This window comes from Hippocampus guttulatus, chromosome 3 (assembly GCF_054856545.1).
Source record: "Hippocampus guttulatus isolate MCC_2025c chromosome 3, RoL_Hgut_1.0, whole genome shotgun sequence".
Taxonomy (NCBI): domain Eukaryota; kingdom Metazoa; phylum Chordata; class Actinopteri; order Syngnathiformes; family Syngnathidae; genus Hippocampus; species Hippocampus guttulatus.
The window spans coordinates 10685558-10700898 of record NC_141263.1 but is presented as its reverse complement, the minus strand read 5'-3'; the positions used below and the strand labels follow the sequence as shown (position 1 = coordinate 10700898).

General features: G+C 40.4%; 1 protein-coding gene and 1 non-coding gene across 2 annotated transcripts in view; one reads left to right on the top strand and one right to left on the bottom strand.

Moving 5' to 3' along the window:
- The window catches only part of pla2r1 (phospholipase A2 receptor 1), a 28336-nt gene that overhangs the window by 10464 nt on the left and 2531 nt on the right, over positions 1-15341 (top strand). The window contains exons 10-29 of the mRNA XM_086107217.1: positions 1024-1136; positions 1219-1388; positions 1831-2039; positions 2978-3123; positions 3380-3464; positions 3812-3947; positions 4024-4059; positions 4432-4592; positions 4930-4994; positions 5701-5804; positions 5879-6015; positions 6958-7075; positions 7317-7456; positions 8980-9121; positions 9577-9812; positions 10140-10314; positions 10814-10948; positions 12450-12572; positions 13766-13942; positions 15124-15159. Of these exons, the coding sequence (XP_085963343.1) occupies positions 1024-1136; positions 1219-1388; positions 1831-2039; positions 2978-3123; positions 3380-3464; positions 3812-3947; positions 4024-4059; positions 4432-4592; positions 4930-4994; positions 5701-5804; positions 5879-6015; positions 6958-7075; positions 7317-7456; positions 8980-9121; positions 9577-9812; positions 10140-10314; positions 10814-10948; positions 12450-12572; positions 13766-13942; positions 15124-15159 (2644 nt within the window). The remainder of the gene's footprint in view (positions 1-1023; positions 1137-1218; positions 1389-1830; positions 2040-2977; positions 3124-3379; positions 3465-3811; positions 3948-4023; positions 4060-4431; positions 4593-4929; positions 4995-5700; positions 5805-5878; positions 6016-6957; positions 7076-7316; positions 7457-8979; positions 9122-9576; positions 9813-10139; positions 10315-10813; positions 10949-12449; positions 12573-13765; positions 13943-15123; positions 15160-15341) is intronic.
- On the bottom strand, positions 5363-5435 carry trnaf-gaa (transfer RNA phenylalanine (anticodon GAA)). Its single transcript has one exon. It is a non-coding gene; the product is annotated as a tRNA-Phe (tRNA).

The window sequence follows — 15341 nt, the reverse complement described above, 5'->3', positions numbered from 1 at the left end:
TTACACAATTCAAAACATGCAACTTTTATTTCCGTGTAGTTTTCTGAGTAATATGAATCATATCCGAGTGAAAAAAGAGAACTACCTGTATTTGTTTAGTTCAATGTCACCACTGGACTTCTTTTGAAACTAGAGGGAGACCTTCTGACTTCTAGGTCAAGAGAAGGTGTGGGTTAACATGGACGGCAATGAAAAGACAGGGGGTTTGTTGTGTTACGTTGGTGGCAAACTGATTGCAAAAGTTCAAACACCCCCCTCCATTAGCCGTTTGGTCGGTATTTGTGTGTCCCAATCATCCTCGGAGCTAAGTTGTCTGGGGCTTTATGCTCCTGGTGTTGTCACTCACAGAAAACAGGTTCAAAGTGAGGGACTAGAGTCCAGACATGTCCAGCTCCGGGCCTGGAGGGCCACTGTCCTGCCTGTTTTCCAGCTCTCCCGCCTGCAACACACCTTATTCAGATGATCAGCTCATCAGCCAGCTCTGAAGCAGCATTAGAACGATCCTGATGATTTGAATCAGGTGTGTTGCTCCTGGGAGAGCTGGAAAACAGGCAGGACAGCGGCCCTAGAGGACCGACTTTGGACAACCCTGGACTAGACAAAGCATGGCTCACAGAACCATTATGTTGGTTTACTGTTAGAATAGACAAAAACAATGTTGTCATGTTTTAAAGTTTCATTTTGTTACATGCTTGATTGACCTTGAAATGCTTGTGTTCAGAAAATCTTGCACACAATGGAAGCACAGAGAATCAGGGGTCAATTTGAGGTCAAGGGACCCACGAGCGCATGGTACCTGACCACATCTCAGAGAGAAAGATATATACTCTGCAGATATAGTTTGCAGCAATCCAAACACATTAATACATTTAATAATCAGACTTTGTTGAGTATGATGTATTTAATTTTGTCGTTTTATTTGATAATATAATAGTAGCAGTATATAGAGGTGAATTAAGTCCCCAGGTACCACATTTAAATTTGAAATTAGAATAATTGATTGGACCTTTGTTACTGTTGCAGGGCTGGAAGCGTCACAGTCACTCCTGTTACACCATCACCAAGCAGGAGCAGACACATAAAGACGCACAGAGCGGCTATTTCTGCAATGCCCCTCTCCTTACTGTGGAAAACAGGTGCTGTATTAATATGTTATTTGACATTCATTTAAAAGATTGTTATTGTTGTATCACAGTGTTTTTTTAATGTCTCTGAAAGGTTTGAGCAAGCATTTGTCAACAGTTTGCTGAGTGCTAATGGTGCCAATGGCAGCATGTCTTATTGGATTGGCCTCATGGACTCAGGGGAGAGGGGAGAATACAGATGGCTTCATAACAATGGTTCCACTCAGCCCCTCACCTTCACAAACTGGAACAAACATCAGCCAGGTATATAAAACGTAACTTTCTGTGTTCAAATGTTCAATCCCGGCTTCTTTTGACACCGTTTATAATCATGTCCTTAGATTTGTTTCGTTATTGTTGGCCTGTATAAATCAGACTTTTCACTTTTACTGTGGTTTTCCTCAAGGGTCAACCTTAGGGCCCATCCTTTTTCCTTTTGACAGCTCTCAGAGATGTCATCTGCAAATTTGAAGGCTTCTCATACCACTTGTGTATAGACTTGCAAATGTATTTTCTTCTAATACTGAGAGTACAGATCAGATAAGTGTATTACATGATTGATTGACTGATTTATTTTCATTTGTTCTTGTATCAACTGTAAAATCCAACATTTCTACAATTTATGTAATGTATGACAATTCAAAAACCAGGCAAAACACAATGAGTAAAATTGACTTACCTACTTACTTACTCTTTCCTATTTTAGTCAGTGCCTACGGCTGTGTTGCGATGTCAGGTGGGTCTGCTCTGGGCCAGTGGGAGGTGAAAGACTGCAATTCCCACAAGGCCTTGTCAGTGTGTAAGCAGAGCATCAGTAGTTACCAGGAGGTGGAATTGCTACCTGAAGCCCACGATGCCTTCAGTGCCTGCCCTCCAGGATGGGAATCACAGCCTGGTCTCCTCTACTGTTTTAAAGTATGAGCAATAACTGTCTTTTTCAAATTCATCACTCGCGAAAATATCATTCCTGTGAGCACTCGGCGCAAGTCTTGTGGGCTGTCTAACTTGCATCGGTGGACTTTTTTTGGTATTTTCCAAAATTTTGCACAGGTAGAATTACGCCATTGAGCACTGTTTTGGGATGGTAGCAGCCAACTTCTGGCCAATCGAAGTGGATTCCCTCATTCCCATTAAAATCAGGGTGGTGGAAGCACATGTTGCGGAAGTAGGAATTGACTCACTCGGGACGCCGTGCACAGTGTCTTTACACCAGTAAACTGCAAGATCCCCCCTTGCGTATGATGTAGTATGCACCTTGCACACACTACCACGTGTGGCAACAACTCCCATAGGTCAAGGGGGTGCTTTTAATATGTTTTAAGATGATAATGATTATAATTCATTCAATGAATTGAGTTCTACAATGATTAAGAGGGATTGTCCCTTGCCAATGCTGTTGTCGTATTTATGAATTAAATATGATGACATCAAGAGAGAGGCCGCCCGTTGGTTGACTGGTTAGTGCGTCGGCCTCACAGTGCAGAGGTGCAGGGTTTGATTTTGGCTCCGGTTTCCTCTCACATTCCAAAAACATGCATGGCAGGTTAATGGAACACTCTAAGTTGTCCCTAGTTGTGAGTGTGAGCGCGAATGGTTGTTTGTCCATGTGTGCCCTGCAATTGGCTGCCAATTGTTCAGGGTGTATCCTGCCTACTGCCCGAAGTTACCTAGGATAGGCTGCAGCAAGCCCCCCACGCAGGTACAGGTAGAACATGCAAACTCCACACAAGAAGGCCAGAGCCAGAGTCGAACCTCCTGCACCTCTGCTAGAGTATCACAATGTCATCATTTTCTGAAAGAATTTTATTCTTCTATTTTGCTTTCACTGAAACTAACAATTGTGGTTCTTTTAGGTGTTCCATGACGAAAAGGTGCTCCTGAAACGTTCCTGGGTGGAAGCAGATTACTTTTGCCAGGCTCTCGGGGCCCAGCTGGCCAGTTTCCGCCACTATGAGGAGCAGGTGTTTGTTAAGCAACTCCTCAGTACCATGTTTGAAGGGTTGGTACAGGTTCATAATTACAGAATGTATAATTGTAAGATTATGACAGTAAATACAAGTGAACTTGGCTCATGCCACACACACACACACACACACACACACACGCACACACACACGCACGCACACACGCGCACACACATTTTATGTACAAGCGTTGTGTTGCTATGAAATAACATTTTAGTTTGGGTCCAGTATGAGAAGAATCTGGCATGCTGGTCACATAACCAGACTTAGTGTTGTGCTCCTTCTTTTCAGAACAGAGGGTCGTTGGCTGTGGGTTGGCTTCAATAAAAGAAATCCTGAACACCCAGGAGTTTGGGAATGGTCTGATGGTTCTCCTGTAAGTGTCCTTTGAATATCCTTAAAAATTCATATGTACAGTATTCATAGGTACTTCACTCAACCTGTCCAAATTCCTATGCAAAATATAATGGTTTGAAAAATGTTTTATCTTGACAAGTACTCTTGAGTAGCAACTAGTGTACCTAACATTTAGCTTTTATCATGCAATAGTGAATGTTTTTTTTTTTTTACTAGTACGACACAGTCATTCTACTTCTGGAATAATCTTTTTACAGGTGCGGACAAAAAGCGTGCTAGTCCATGAACCTTAAGATGGACATTGAATAATTGGCCAAACGGCTTGCCATCTCTGCTAATGAACGTATTTCGACTGTTTTTATTCAGGTGATGACCTCCTTCGTCGAGGATAAAAATGATGAGGATGACAGAAGGGACTGCGCAGTGTACAGTGACCTGCCCAACAGCCTGATGCCGCGGCCGTGTGAAAGTAAACACGAATGGATCTGTAAAGTGGCCAGAGGTAAAAGTCACTAATCGAAACACAGTCACACAGAAGGTGCAATCAAATGATTTACCAAAATGTATTCATGTTGCAGGAGATCAACTGATAAAACCATACTGGTACACTGAGCGTAAGTGCATTGTTTTTATTTAATGCACATTTTTAAAAACAGTTTTACGCTAAATCTCCACAGTTCATTGCCGTGGAGTCTTTGCAACTGTTTCCAGCGACTGCCTTCAAATATGTCTAATGTATTTCAAAACAAATATCTTTTGATTGAGATTTACCTTTTCGACAGAGTTAGCCACTCTAACTAACATGGGTAGGGCTTTCCACAGTACTGAAGTCTGAATACAAAATACTCTAAAACGTGTTCAAACTTGCCTTCATGGATCAAAGGACATTTCAGGTGCATTTTAGGTTAACCCTTCAATTTCAACCCAAAGCCAAATATCCCTAAACTTTCAAGAGTATTGTATACTGACCCATGGCTCTCCTACAGGGAGTGAGCCATGGGTATTTTATCGTGGAGCTGAGTACCTGGTGGCCAAGCATCCCTTCAACTGGGATGTCGTCTCTCTTGCCTGTAAGATGATGGGAGCTTACCTGCTGTCCATTCACTCCAGGGAGGAGCTGAATTTTGTTAAGGAGCGCTTACGGCGGGTTTGTTTGTTCACATTTTTGGTTTTGAAATCACACAGAGTTGATTTATTGATCAGCAGATTTCCATTGGCGCTAATGTGATGAGAAAGGCAAAACTGTCCAGTAGTTGACATCTGCGCGCTACAAAAAAAACTAATCATAATTTTTACTTTTGCTCATTTTAGTTTGTATTTTTAATTAGTATGTAAAGGTTAAATCACAATTTCTGCTTGGATTACTTTTCGCAACCTCGAATAGGCACAAAACCAGACAATAGAAGAAAGTGATATAAAGGCCACGAAGAAGGGTTGAGCGTTGTTCATTCGTTGATGCTTTTTCTCTTTGTGTCTCTCCTCAGCTGTCGCTCGGCCCCACTGATTGGTGGATTGGTCTTTCCATTGACCAGCATGGAGAGGAGGTCAGGTGTGTGTGTGTGTGTGTGTGTGTGTGTGTGTGTGTGTGTGTGTGTGTGTGTGTGTGTGTGTGTGTGTGTGTGTGTGTGTGTGCGTGCGTGCGTGCGTGCGTGCGTGCGTGCGTGTGTGCGTGTGCGCGTGCGTGCGTGTCTTTGGGCTGCTTAATATTGCATTGGTTGCAGTTCTATGACTTGCTTCCAATTGATTATACTTTGTATTCAAATTATATTGGAGACACAGTGAAAACGAAAAGCGCCATGTAAGTTTGGATACAATGTGGAATCATTCAACTTGGCTTGTTATCTAACTTCAATAACTGAAATGATTCATTGAAAGCCATACGAGCAGCTTCCTGCATAAATAAATGAACCCTTCTAATGCCGAAACCCGGGATCTAACCAGGGACCTTTAGATCTTCAGTCTAACGCTCTCCCAACTGAGCTATTTCGGCTCTGTAGTGTTATCCTCTCCCAAAGACTACCGCACTAAAAATAGAATGACCTGGGCACTAGGGGGTGGGTAAAACATTACTAAGACACAGTCTACTAGTACAATGAATTACTTACATCCTTACTGTAGCGTACTAGTATATGGACGTTGAGCTGGATTTTAAGCACATTGAACAAATGCCTAAATGGCATTCCATATAATGCAGTTAAATTAAGCACCTGATATGGGTGTCAAATATTGAATTAAGGCTTTTGTTGTGTTGGCAGGTGGAGTGACAAGACAGAAGTCAATTTTCACAACTGGGCACAAGAGAGTGATGGCTACCACGATAAAAAGACTGGGTGGTGTGTCACCATGTCTTCATCAACAGGTAAGCACACAGCTGGCGGTGATACATGCGCACCAGTGTAACATGTAAGTGTGTGTTGTGTTCTTGCGATGCAGGGAAGTGGACGGCAAATAAATGCAGCAATCTTTATGGATTTGTTTGTAAGAGAAAGACTGTGTCTGTTGTGGAGACTCCGAGGGAGCTGCATTACATTGGACGTTGTCCAGAGAAATGGCTGTACTTTGGACACAAGGTATAGACAGCAGGTTTGGGACTCGAGTCACAAAAGTCGACAATTTTCAGACTTGAGGCTTGGTTGAAATTTATGAAGGGCCTGACTAGACTATGACTTGATAGTCATGGCATTGAGCTCAGTGACTTGTCAAGTCTTGCCTGTTTACATATTTTGACACACCACACAATTGAGTACTACATAGTTCTCAGTCTTTGCATGTTCTCAGCAATTTTCTTCAAGCGTGTATAATGTATGTCGAAACAAATCTATGAACTCACTTTAAATTACTGAAGTCCCAGGTACACAATGCATAGCCAGGCACTGTAATTGACTCCCCAAGAACGGTTACGAATATTTATGTACCGGTAACATATCTCCAAATTACTATTTTCTTAGCAAACTGGTGACATTTTTGTTCAAGTCGCAGCTGATGGAACAGTCCCATACTGTCCAATGTTTTTGGAGTGATTCCCTTCATTTAAAACTTAGTCTCGGCATTATTATTAATTCCAGTGTGTTCTGGAAAAAAAAAGTTCCGGAAAAAATGAAACATCAACAACAACCCTCGCTTAAGTGACTTAGCATGCCTACATTTGAACTGGTTCTCTGTTGTTCAGTTTAATTTCCCAATGAGGGATTATATTGTCAGTACAATAAACTGAATTCAATGTAAAATCAACAAATAAATACCAATAAAACATGTTTGCATATTTCATGTGTAAACCCTTACTGTACATTTTGTATCCAAGATTCATTCATGCTTGCTCTCATTCAATAATTAACTTTTGCAAATGCTTAAAACAACAACAACAACAACAAAAAATGGAGCAGCAGGTTCTGGATGAATTGTGTACCGAATAGACTGTAGCCAAGTGGAAACTTCTCCTTGTTCCTTTGCTTCTCCATCTCTCAAAGGCAACCACATGCAAATGAGACATTTCCTTTTGTGTGCATGTGTAGTGTCTCTTGCTTCACCTCCCTGACACGCCAAGCGAGGGAAAGAGCTGGAACGACGCCCGGTCCATCTGCTCCTCATTCCAAGGCTCACTCGTGGCTATCGAAGATGAGATTGAACAAGGTATATTTTAATTTACTTGACTGAATGCAAATCATCTCGTCCCATTGAATGGTAAACCCACCCATTAATCCTTCCCCGCCTTTCCTCCAAAACAACCATACAGGTTGTAACGTGTATTTTAATGACAAAAAAATAGCACTCCATAATAATATCCCGATACTTCATGTGTTTGTGTGTGTGTGTGTGTGTGTGTGTGTGTGTGGCCTCTTCTTTCATGTCATTGTGTGTCTTTTTCATGCAGCATACATCACCATGTTGCTTCAAGGAATCTCTGTAGGTGTGTGGATTGGTCTGTGGAATCAAGACACCATGAAATGGACAAATGGGAGACCAGTTAGCTACACTAACTGGTCTCCCATTGAACCAAAGAGCTACCTCAATGTAAGCCCCTGTCATTTTGATGACTTTAATACAAATATCTTGTTAAATGAATACAGTGAACCCCCTTTTATCTCAGGAAAATAGGCGAAACCGGTGATAAGAGAAACAATATATCTATTTTGTATAGTTCTAAACTTATTCCTCCATGCCTGCTCTCACTCTCTCACTGTCCAGAAATAGGAGACTATTGTATCAAATCAGAAAAGCTTGCACAGGTCCCTAAATTAAAGGCAAAGCTTGCTTGCTTCAAGCTGTTTATTTGTCACTCGCAGTTGATGTTTACTTTAAAACTGACATTGACAAAATAGAATTTAACATACACGAAATAATTGTTCAAAGCAAACTTGACAAAAACGAAATATGCAACCATGGCTTAAATCCACTATAGGCTGAATACTAGTTTACCTTAGATGTGCACTTTATAATTTTATATTGCTCTGTTTTGATTCCCTAAAAAGAGCTGTTAAAGGAGCTGTTGTGTGGCAAAATATTTTTTTCACTGTTGTTGATAGACAGTAATATTGTGTGAGAGATTATGTGTGAATAACTGCTCCAAGTGAAAAATGTTCATGTAAAATTGCAAATCGAAATTGTTGTTTCAGTAAATATTTGCATTTTGCACATAGAAAACGGATCCATGATTCCATGTTGATGAGAGCATTAAAACGGGGAAAAATAGGACAAAAAAATATCAAAGGAAATTCAGAAACGATAAAAAATGTGTGAGTAATCACGATTCATTATGAGTTAATTTGAGTTAATTATGACAGTTGCGTTTTTAATTCGATTAAATATTTTAATCGTTTGACAGCTCTCGTTAAAACATGATCACATATTGATATTCAAGTTGAACAGTGACTATTACTGGGGTGTACAGTAGTTGAGGACATTCTCTGCTGTTAATTACGCTGCATCTTTTCCAGTAATGTGGGACTACACCACAAGCGTAGAACTATAAATTCACACTTGCCTGTTTGCTGAAAAAAACTATAAAAACAAATGATTAAAGATACATAATATAACTGGCAGAGGTGTATATAAAACAGCTTTGAGTATAGTTTTTACAGTACTGACAATTTCATTCAAAAGTATGTAAAATGACAGCAAATGAGCCATTGCATCATATCCTCTTCAACTCAGCTGTATCAAATCGACTCGAATCGCAGTCTCACTAAGTCAAACCAAATCGAATCGTTCCACTTTCAAATCGTGACGCCCTTGAATCATTTTGCACCCCACGTGTCAAAAACCATATCGAATTACTGTATCTTTTGTGGAGAGATGCATACCCCTAACAACTGGGGTGCAAACTACACACCACAATATGGTGGGCGTTCATGTCACAGAAGGGTGCCAACATATCTTTGCTTTCTGATACAATGAAGCGGATTGGAAAATATAAAGGGAGAGTAATTCATGCTAGTCTTTGTAGGTGAGGTCGAAATAAGGAGAAAAGTCCATACATATAGTCCATATAATAAATGTGCATATGTCAACTGATATATACTGTGATGTAACTCCAGGAGGATGAGTTGCTCACTGGCTTTGCTGACGAACCTCTGTGCACGGTGTTGTCCAACAACCACAACGTCCACCTGACAGGGAAGTGGTATGATGAGAAGTGCAGTGAGGATGGTTATGGCTTTGTTTGCCAAAAACCTCAAGGTAAGAGTCCCAAAAAACTCTACCAGTTCTATTTACATGTTTTATTTGAATATTATCGTTTCACCGATTAAATAGAATACCGCACCCTAGCATGAATACGGAACACAGTGGTACCTTAATTTCCCCATTGAAATGGATGGAAATATCGTAAATCAAGGTACCACTGTGTCTAAGCAACCAGTGACAGTGAATTACAACTTTCACAATATAATGTCAGTATTGTCTGTAACATCAAAAGTGAGAAGTATTTTCTCTGGAAAGGCAGAATTTGTTGTTCAGCACCCTCACCTTAAATTGTGAAAGAATACTTATTTTTTTTAGTGATTATAGAGTGTATTTTCAAAGTAGTATGTTCAAAGTAGTACAACTGAACATCAAGATGATTTGATCTTGACTATAAAACGTATTTATTGTTCCCATTGAGATCTTACCACTGTTCCCTTTTCTTGTTTTAGATACATCCAAACGCCCCACCCACTCATCTCGCCACCCACTCCCCGACAGCATTGAGTACAAAAGTCGCAGTTACAAGGTGGTTTCAGGCAACATGAGCTGGTATGACGCCATGCATATGTGCATGGACAATGATTCGGACCTAGTGAGCATCACCGATGCCTACCACCAGGCTTTCCTTACGGTGCTTGTCAATAGATTGGGAGTCCCGCACTGGATTGGACTGTACAGCCAAGATGTAAGTGACTTCTTATGATGAGATTCAACATGACAGCAATTTTTGCTAAAGATAAATTCATAGGCTTTGTACTTGCTCACACATCCAATGGCTAAACCTGCAAATTATGAGTGAATCCTTGTGTGTCCTGGAAAGCAACATCATTTTAAACCAAAAAAAATCACAATCGATTTATGTTCTGAAAATAATGACTGTGCAGCAAATTTAAGTAGTAAATAGATAACTATGGTAACCTTTTGTGAGTAGGGATCAGGCTCCATTGTGATGTTCCGTCCAAGAGTGCCACTTTGTCCTGATTGAATGTGGCATAATTCTGTTTGTTTACAGAGTGGGATCAACTATCAGTGGTCAGATGGCAGCGATACCGTGTACACAAACTGGGACTCGGCTGAAGATGACTTTGAGCTCGGAGAATGCGTGTACATGGATGTGAATGGAGGATGGCGGCGAGCTGACTGCGAAACTCTTCTACCAGGAGCCTTATGTCACATTCCTCCACCAAGTAAAATATAAACTCTCAAACATGAATTCAGCTCTGATTCCAGGTCTTTGCTGTTTTGAATGTGCACTAGATACTTGCAAAGGGGTGCAGAATTCAGGGTGAAAAGTTGCAGTAAATTTTCATGGGAAGTTAAGCAGGGGAATTTGGCAAACATTCAAATATGGAAACTTTCCATGAGAATTATGGCAATTGACTAAGAGTTTAGGTTTAGTAAATTAAAAGGTATCATATTCAAGTATAAATCGGAACATTTTGTCATAAGCACACAGCCAGTCAAAATCATATAGTTAAAATACATTCTAATTCAACAAATGTATGTGTTAAGTAGAACAGCATGTTAAAGTTCCCCATTAGGTCCAACCTTCCATTTTGTTTTTTCTGTTTTTTTTTCCTCCATACATTCATATTAATTTTCAGGGGGAAAAAAATCCAACTTTGAAACTTTCCAGAATTTCGCAGCCCTGAAAAGAACAAAAAGGTTTTCTGCTCTCCATTGCAGGGAATAAACCATTTATCTCATATGAAGCTGTGTGCCCCTCCACGTGGGTGAAATTTGGACGTGGCTGTTACAACTTTGAGCCTCTGGTGCAGAGACTGACTTTTGAGGAGGCACGTGAGCACTGCAGACGGAAAGGTAGGGTGGCACTCCATCTATTTTGTTATGCTTACCCTGTTCAGGGATGTGACTGAAATGTAGCAGGTGGGTGGATTTCAGACCAACCCATGACAAGTGAAAATTGCAATACAGAGAGACGAAATAAAATTCAATTGAAAATAAAATTGAAAATTGTTTTACCCCTCCCATGTGATGTGAACACTTTTAAACCGGATTACAGTAGTACTTCTACTTACGAAATTAATTGTTTCTGGAAGAAATTTCTTAACGAGAAAATTTGTAAGTAGAGATGCGTTTTCCATGTAAATGCCCTAATTCGTTCCAAGCCCCCCCCCCTCCAAAATTCAGACATAAATGTTTCCTAAAGCTTAAAAATGCATCATAATATCTAACAAATGCATGTTACAATTAGATTATTGCACAATAAATGAGAGTTGTGCATAATGTAAAAAAACCAAATAATAAAGAATAAAAATGTCGAAAATGTCAACCATCAGCATCGTAAGCGATCGCCCAACTGGTGAACACTTTCACATTTACGTAAAACTATCGGAACACCTTACGGCCCGAGGGGCGAATGACGAAGACGCTGCATAGACACATATGTATCCATTTATCTATCTGCACACATAGACACACATTTAAGGACGATTTGAAGTATTAGCTGATACATCCATCCAGGTTAGAGTGATCATTTAACCTACCGTGCATGTTTTTGGAATGTGGGAGGAAACTGGAGACCCTGGGGAAAACCCACGCAGGCATGGGGAGAACATGGAAACACCACACAGGTGTGCTTAAAATATAAATGTTGAAACTCCCCCAACTGGACCAAAGTGGTTCTGCTGAGCTGAAGTTTACTCGACCCATGTTTTCCGACCTCAATTGAGCCAAAGCACATACACTCCTCCTGAAAAGGAACAGATAATTGTTTGGCTTTCGGTTTAGATTTCAGTATGAGCCTAAAGTGCACAATGACAAAGGGGAGGTAAGTTGAACTTTTCAAGACAGAAGTAGTAGTAAAACAGGCCTACCTTTGGTTTAACTAAATACAAGAGTAGAAAAATGAGTCATAAGTCGACATTTAAACATTTCTACTGAGGTAGCGGCTCTAATTTCTGCAAGTCGTTTAGATTGCTGGAGCCCCTACAGAGAATGAGCTACAACCCGCTGCCTTCTTTTTGTTTCTCAGAATCACCAAAAGACCAAAACATAGAGACTGGAAGAGTCACAGAAAGGCATAGAGGTGGATGTCCTACTATAATAGTTAACTAACATTCAAACACCTGTTGTGAATTTTGCTGTTCAGCAAAAAAGTCAAATTGAGCAACTGAACATGTGCATTCAGTAGTTTTGAGAAGGTCAAATTAATTTCTCCTGTAAATGTTATAGTGAATTTTAAGTTCATCTGTAAAGCCTATCTATTATTTTTTTGTCGTACAGTATCAGAGCGAGGAAAAAATGTAATTAGGCTATTTTATAAAACACAGATTTATTGAGTGGCTTTTTGCTTTTCCAGTCAACACGTCAGATGTCCTGTCCATCGAGAATGAGGCAGAGAACCGCTTTGTCCTGGAGCAGCTGTGGACTTCAGGGTTCCTTCACCAGAACATGTGGTTGGGGCTTCACTTCAACATTGACAGTGAGCGTCTGCCTACTACTTGAGAGAGAAAGACACACACACACATGGCCGAAAGCCGTTATTCCATTCGTGGGAGCGCAACCAAAAAAATAGGTGAAAGAGCACAGGTTTTTCAGAAGAGAGTATGATTAGAGAAACGTGGAAAAGAGTGCTGAGAATTTTTGGAGAGCTTTCGGGAGCCCTTGGAAATTGGAGAGAATTTTGGAGTGAGGGGAGGGTAGAGGACAAAAGGGGAGACCTTTTATCTGCTCAAGACAGGCAGTTGTACAAAATATCTTGAATATCAGGTGAGACCGAATTCATTCTTTGTAGATCTGAGCTTATTGAATTGTCCTTTTAAAATATTTGTGCATTTCTCAATTTCTGACTTGCAGAAGATTTCATCGCTCGGCTGGGAAAAACTCATTTTGAACCCATCCGTAGTTCGGGCAACAAGGATATGTTTAGACAATATATCTGCACTGTTATATCATAAACGTGATCATGAAAATTATTATTATCATGGCCAAGTGGATTCATGAATGCAAAGTTAGCAGGATAAGCACAGTCAACAATACACAATCATACAGGCATACTGTATATTTTACATTTCAAGGAAAAGTTTTATAGTTACAACTGCATAGAATGCTTTTAGCTGCAGTTCTCATGTCCATCCTATGGGGTCAGTCTGAGTCCAGTAATACCAATTTGGTTGGAATTGTCCCATTAGTGTGCAGTAGTGAAAAAACATCACTAGTAAGACACAGTTATTCAATAAGTCGGACAAAAGAAAATTTAGCACACTGGTAGAAGTTACAATGACTCTGGTAATAAAAATGTGATAAAAAATGGCAGTAAGACACAATCTGCTGGATATCAAGAAGACTGGAGTACAGTACTTGCTTGGATGGCTTTTCACAGTAAAAACAATCACAGTTATACTGCCAAAACCCAGGATTGAACTAGGGACATTTAGATCTTCAGTCTAACGTTCTCCCAACTGAGCTATTTTTTTTTTTTTAGTCATTCACTCCACATACAATGAGTTCCCAACAGGGGGGACGGGGGGGGGACTCAATGTATGCGACTAATAATAATGGTGCTAGTACATGGACCTAATGTGGGATATCAGTGATATGGAGTCAAGTTAAATGGCTTTCCACCACACAAGCCTTTAAAATTACTTAGTAATGAACCGTGTCTTTCACTTCTAGCGGATTCAATGGCTTGGGTGGACGGTTCTCCTTTGGACTACAGCAGCTGGCCCAGCAAAGCTCCAGATGTCAAATTACTGACTGCAGACACCTGCGTCACCACCCGGGCAGTTGATGGAGTGTGGCTCTTGTTAGGGTGCACCGAGCGACTCGGCTTTGTCTGCAAAACAATCTCAGGTCACCTGGGCATGTCTTGAAGAATCTATGGAGCATTCTGAGTTTACCTCTAACACACTCTACGAAAATGCTTCCATTCAGAATACTGAAACACTCTCTCACGCCCTAATGAAACACTCTTGTATGCAATACATTAACGTTCTCATACACACAACTGACTATTTTTCACACATACTCCAGAAATACTCCCACTCACTCATGAAATGCTCTCACACAGACTTCTGATGGGTTTTTATTTTTTTTGCTCCGACAAACTATGGAAACACTCTCATTCTACTTAAAAGGTCTTATGCATACTACTGAGTCTTTTTTGCTCACACACATATGAAACACTTTCACACACACAACTGAAAGGCTTACACCCACTACTGTTTCTCAAACACACACACAACATAAATGAAATGCTCTCTCACTTTTTTTTTTTTCGCTGACACACACGAGTGAAACCCTCTCACCCGCATTCATGAAACACTCACACACTATTGTTTTTTTTCCCTGCTCACATTCAGTACTAAAAGACTTTCACACCCACTGCTGAATGCTCTCATATTCACCACTGTTGTTTGCATTTACACACTACAGAAACACTCTCATGCACCTCTGAAAAGATCTCACGCTGACTTTTCTTCACTCAAACTACAGAAGCAGTCTCGTACGCGCTCAATACTTAAAACACTCTCACAATATGACAGATGTTTTTTTTTTTTTGCTCGCACTGGTGCACCACTCTCACATGCACTTCTTCTGAAACACTGTGACACCCACTCCTGAAACATTCTCATACACAATACAGAGGCACTCTCATGTACACTACAGAAACACTCACACACACTCCTGAATATTTTTCAAACACATTACAGAATCACTATGACAGCCAAAATGAAATGCTCTTTCTCTCACTCATGATTTTTTTGCTGACACACCCCACTGAAACCATCTCTGGCACACTAATAAAACACTCACACACTACTGATTATTTTCCCCACTCACATACAATACTAAAACGCTCTCACACCCACTGCTGAAGCACTCTCACACACACTATTGATACGTTCTTACGCACACACACACACACATTGGCATAGTCACTGAGAAAGCGAGAATTTGTTTTCATTAATAATGGTTCTGAATGTAGAAACACAAAAGAAAAAAATAACCTCACTTACTTTTCTCTTTTGCAGATGTAACTACTGAGGTGGAAGTGGAACCATTCAATGGTAAAGTGGACTTTAATTGCAATTTACAGTAACTCTTTATTGGGCTATACAGTAGGTGTCATGTGAGAGTTTCTTCCATTGCTCCTGTTTTGATATGGTGCATGTTAACATTCTGAGCTCTTTGCTGACCATTAACTCAAGTGTAATGACACTTTCGAAGTGTGCGGATTTGTCATTTCCAA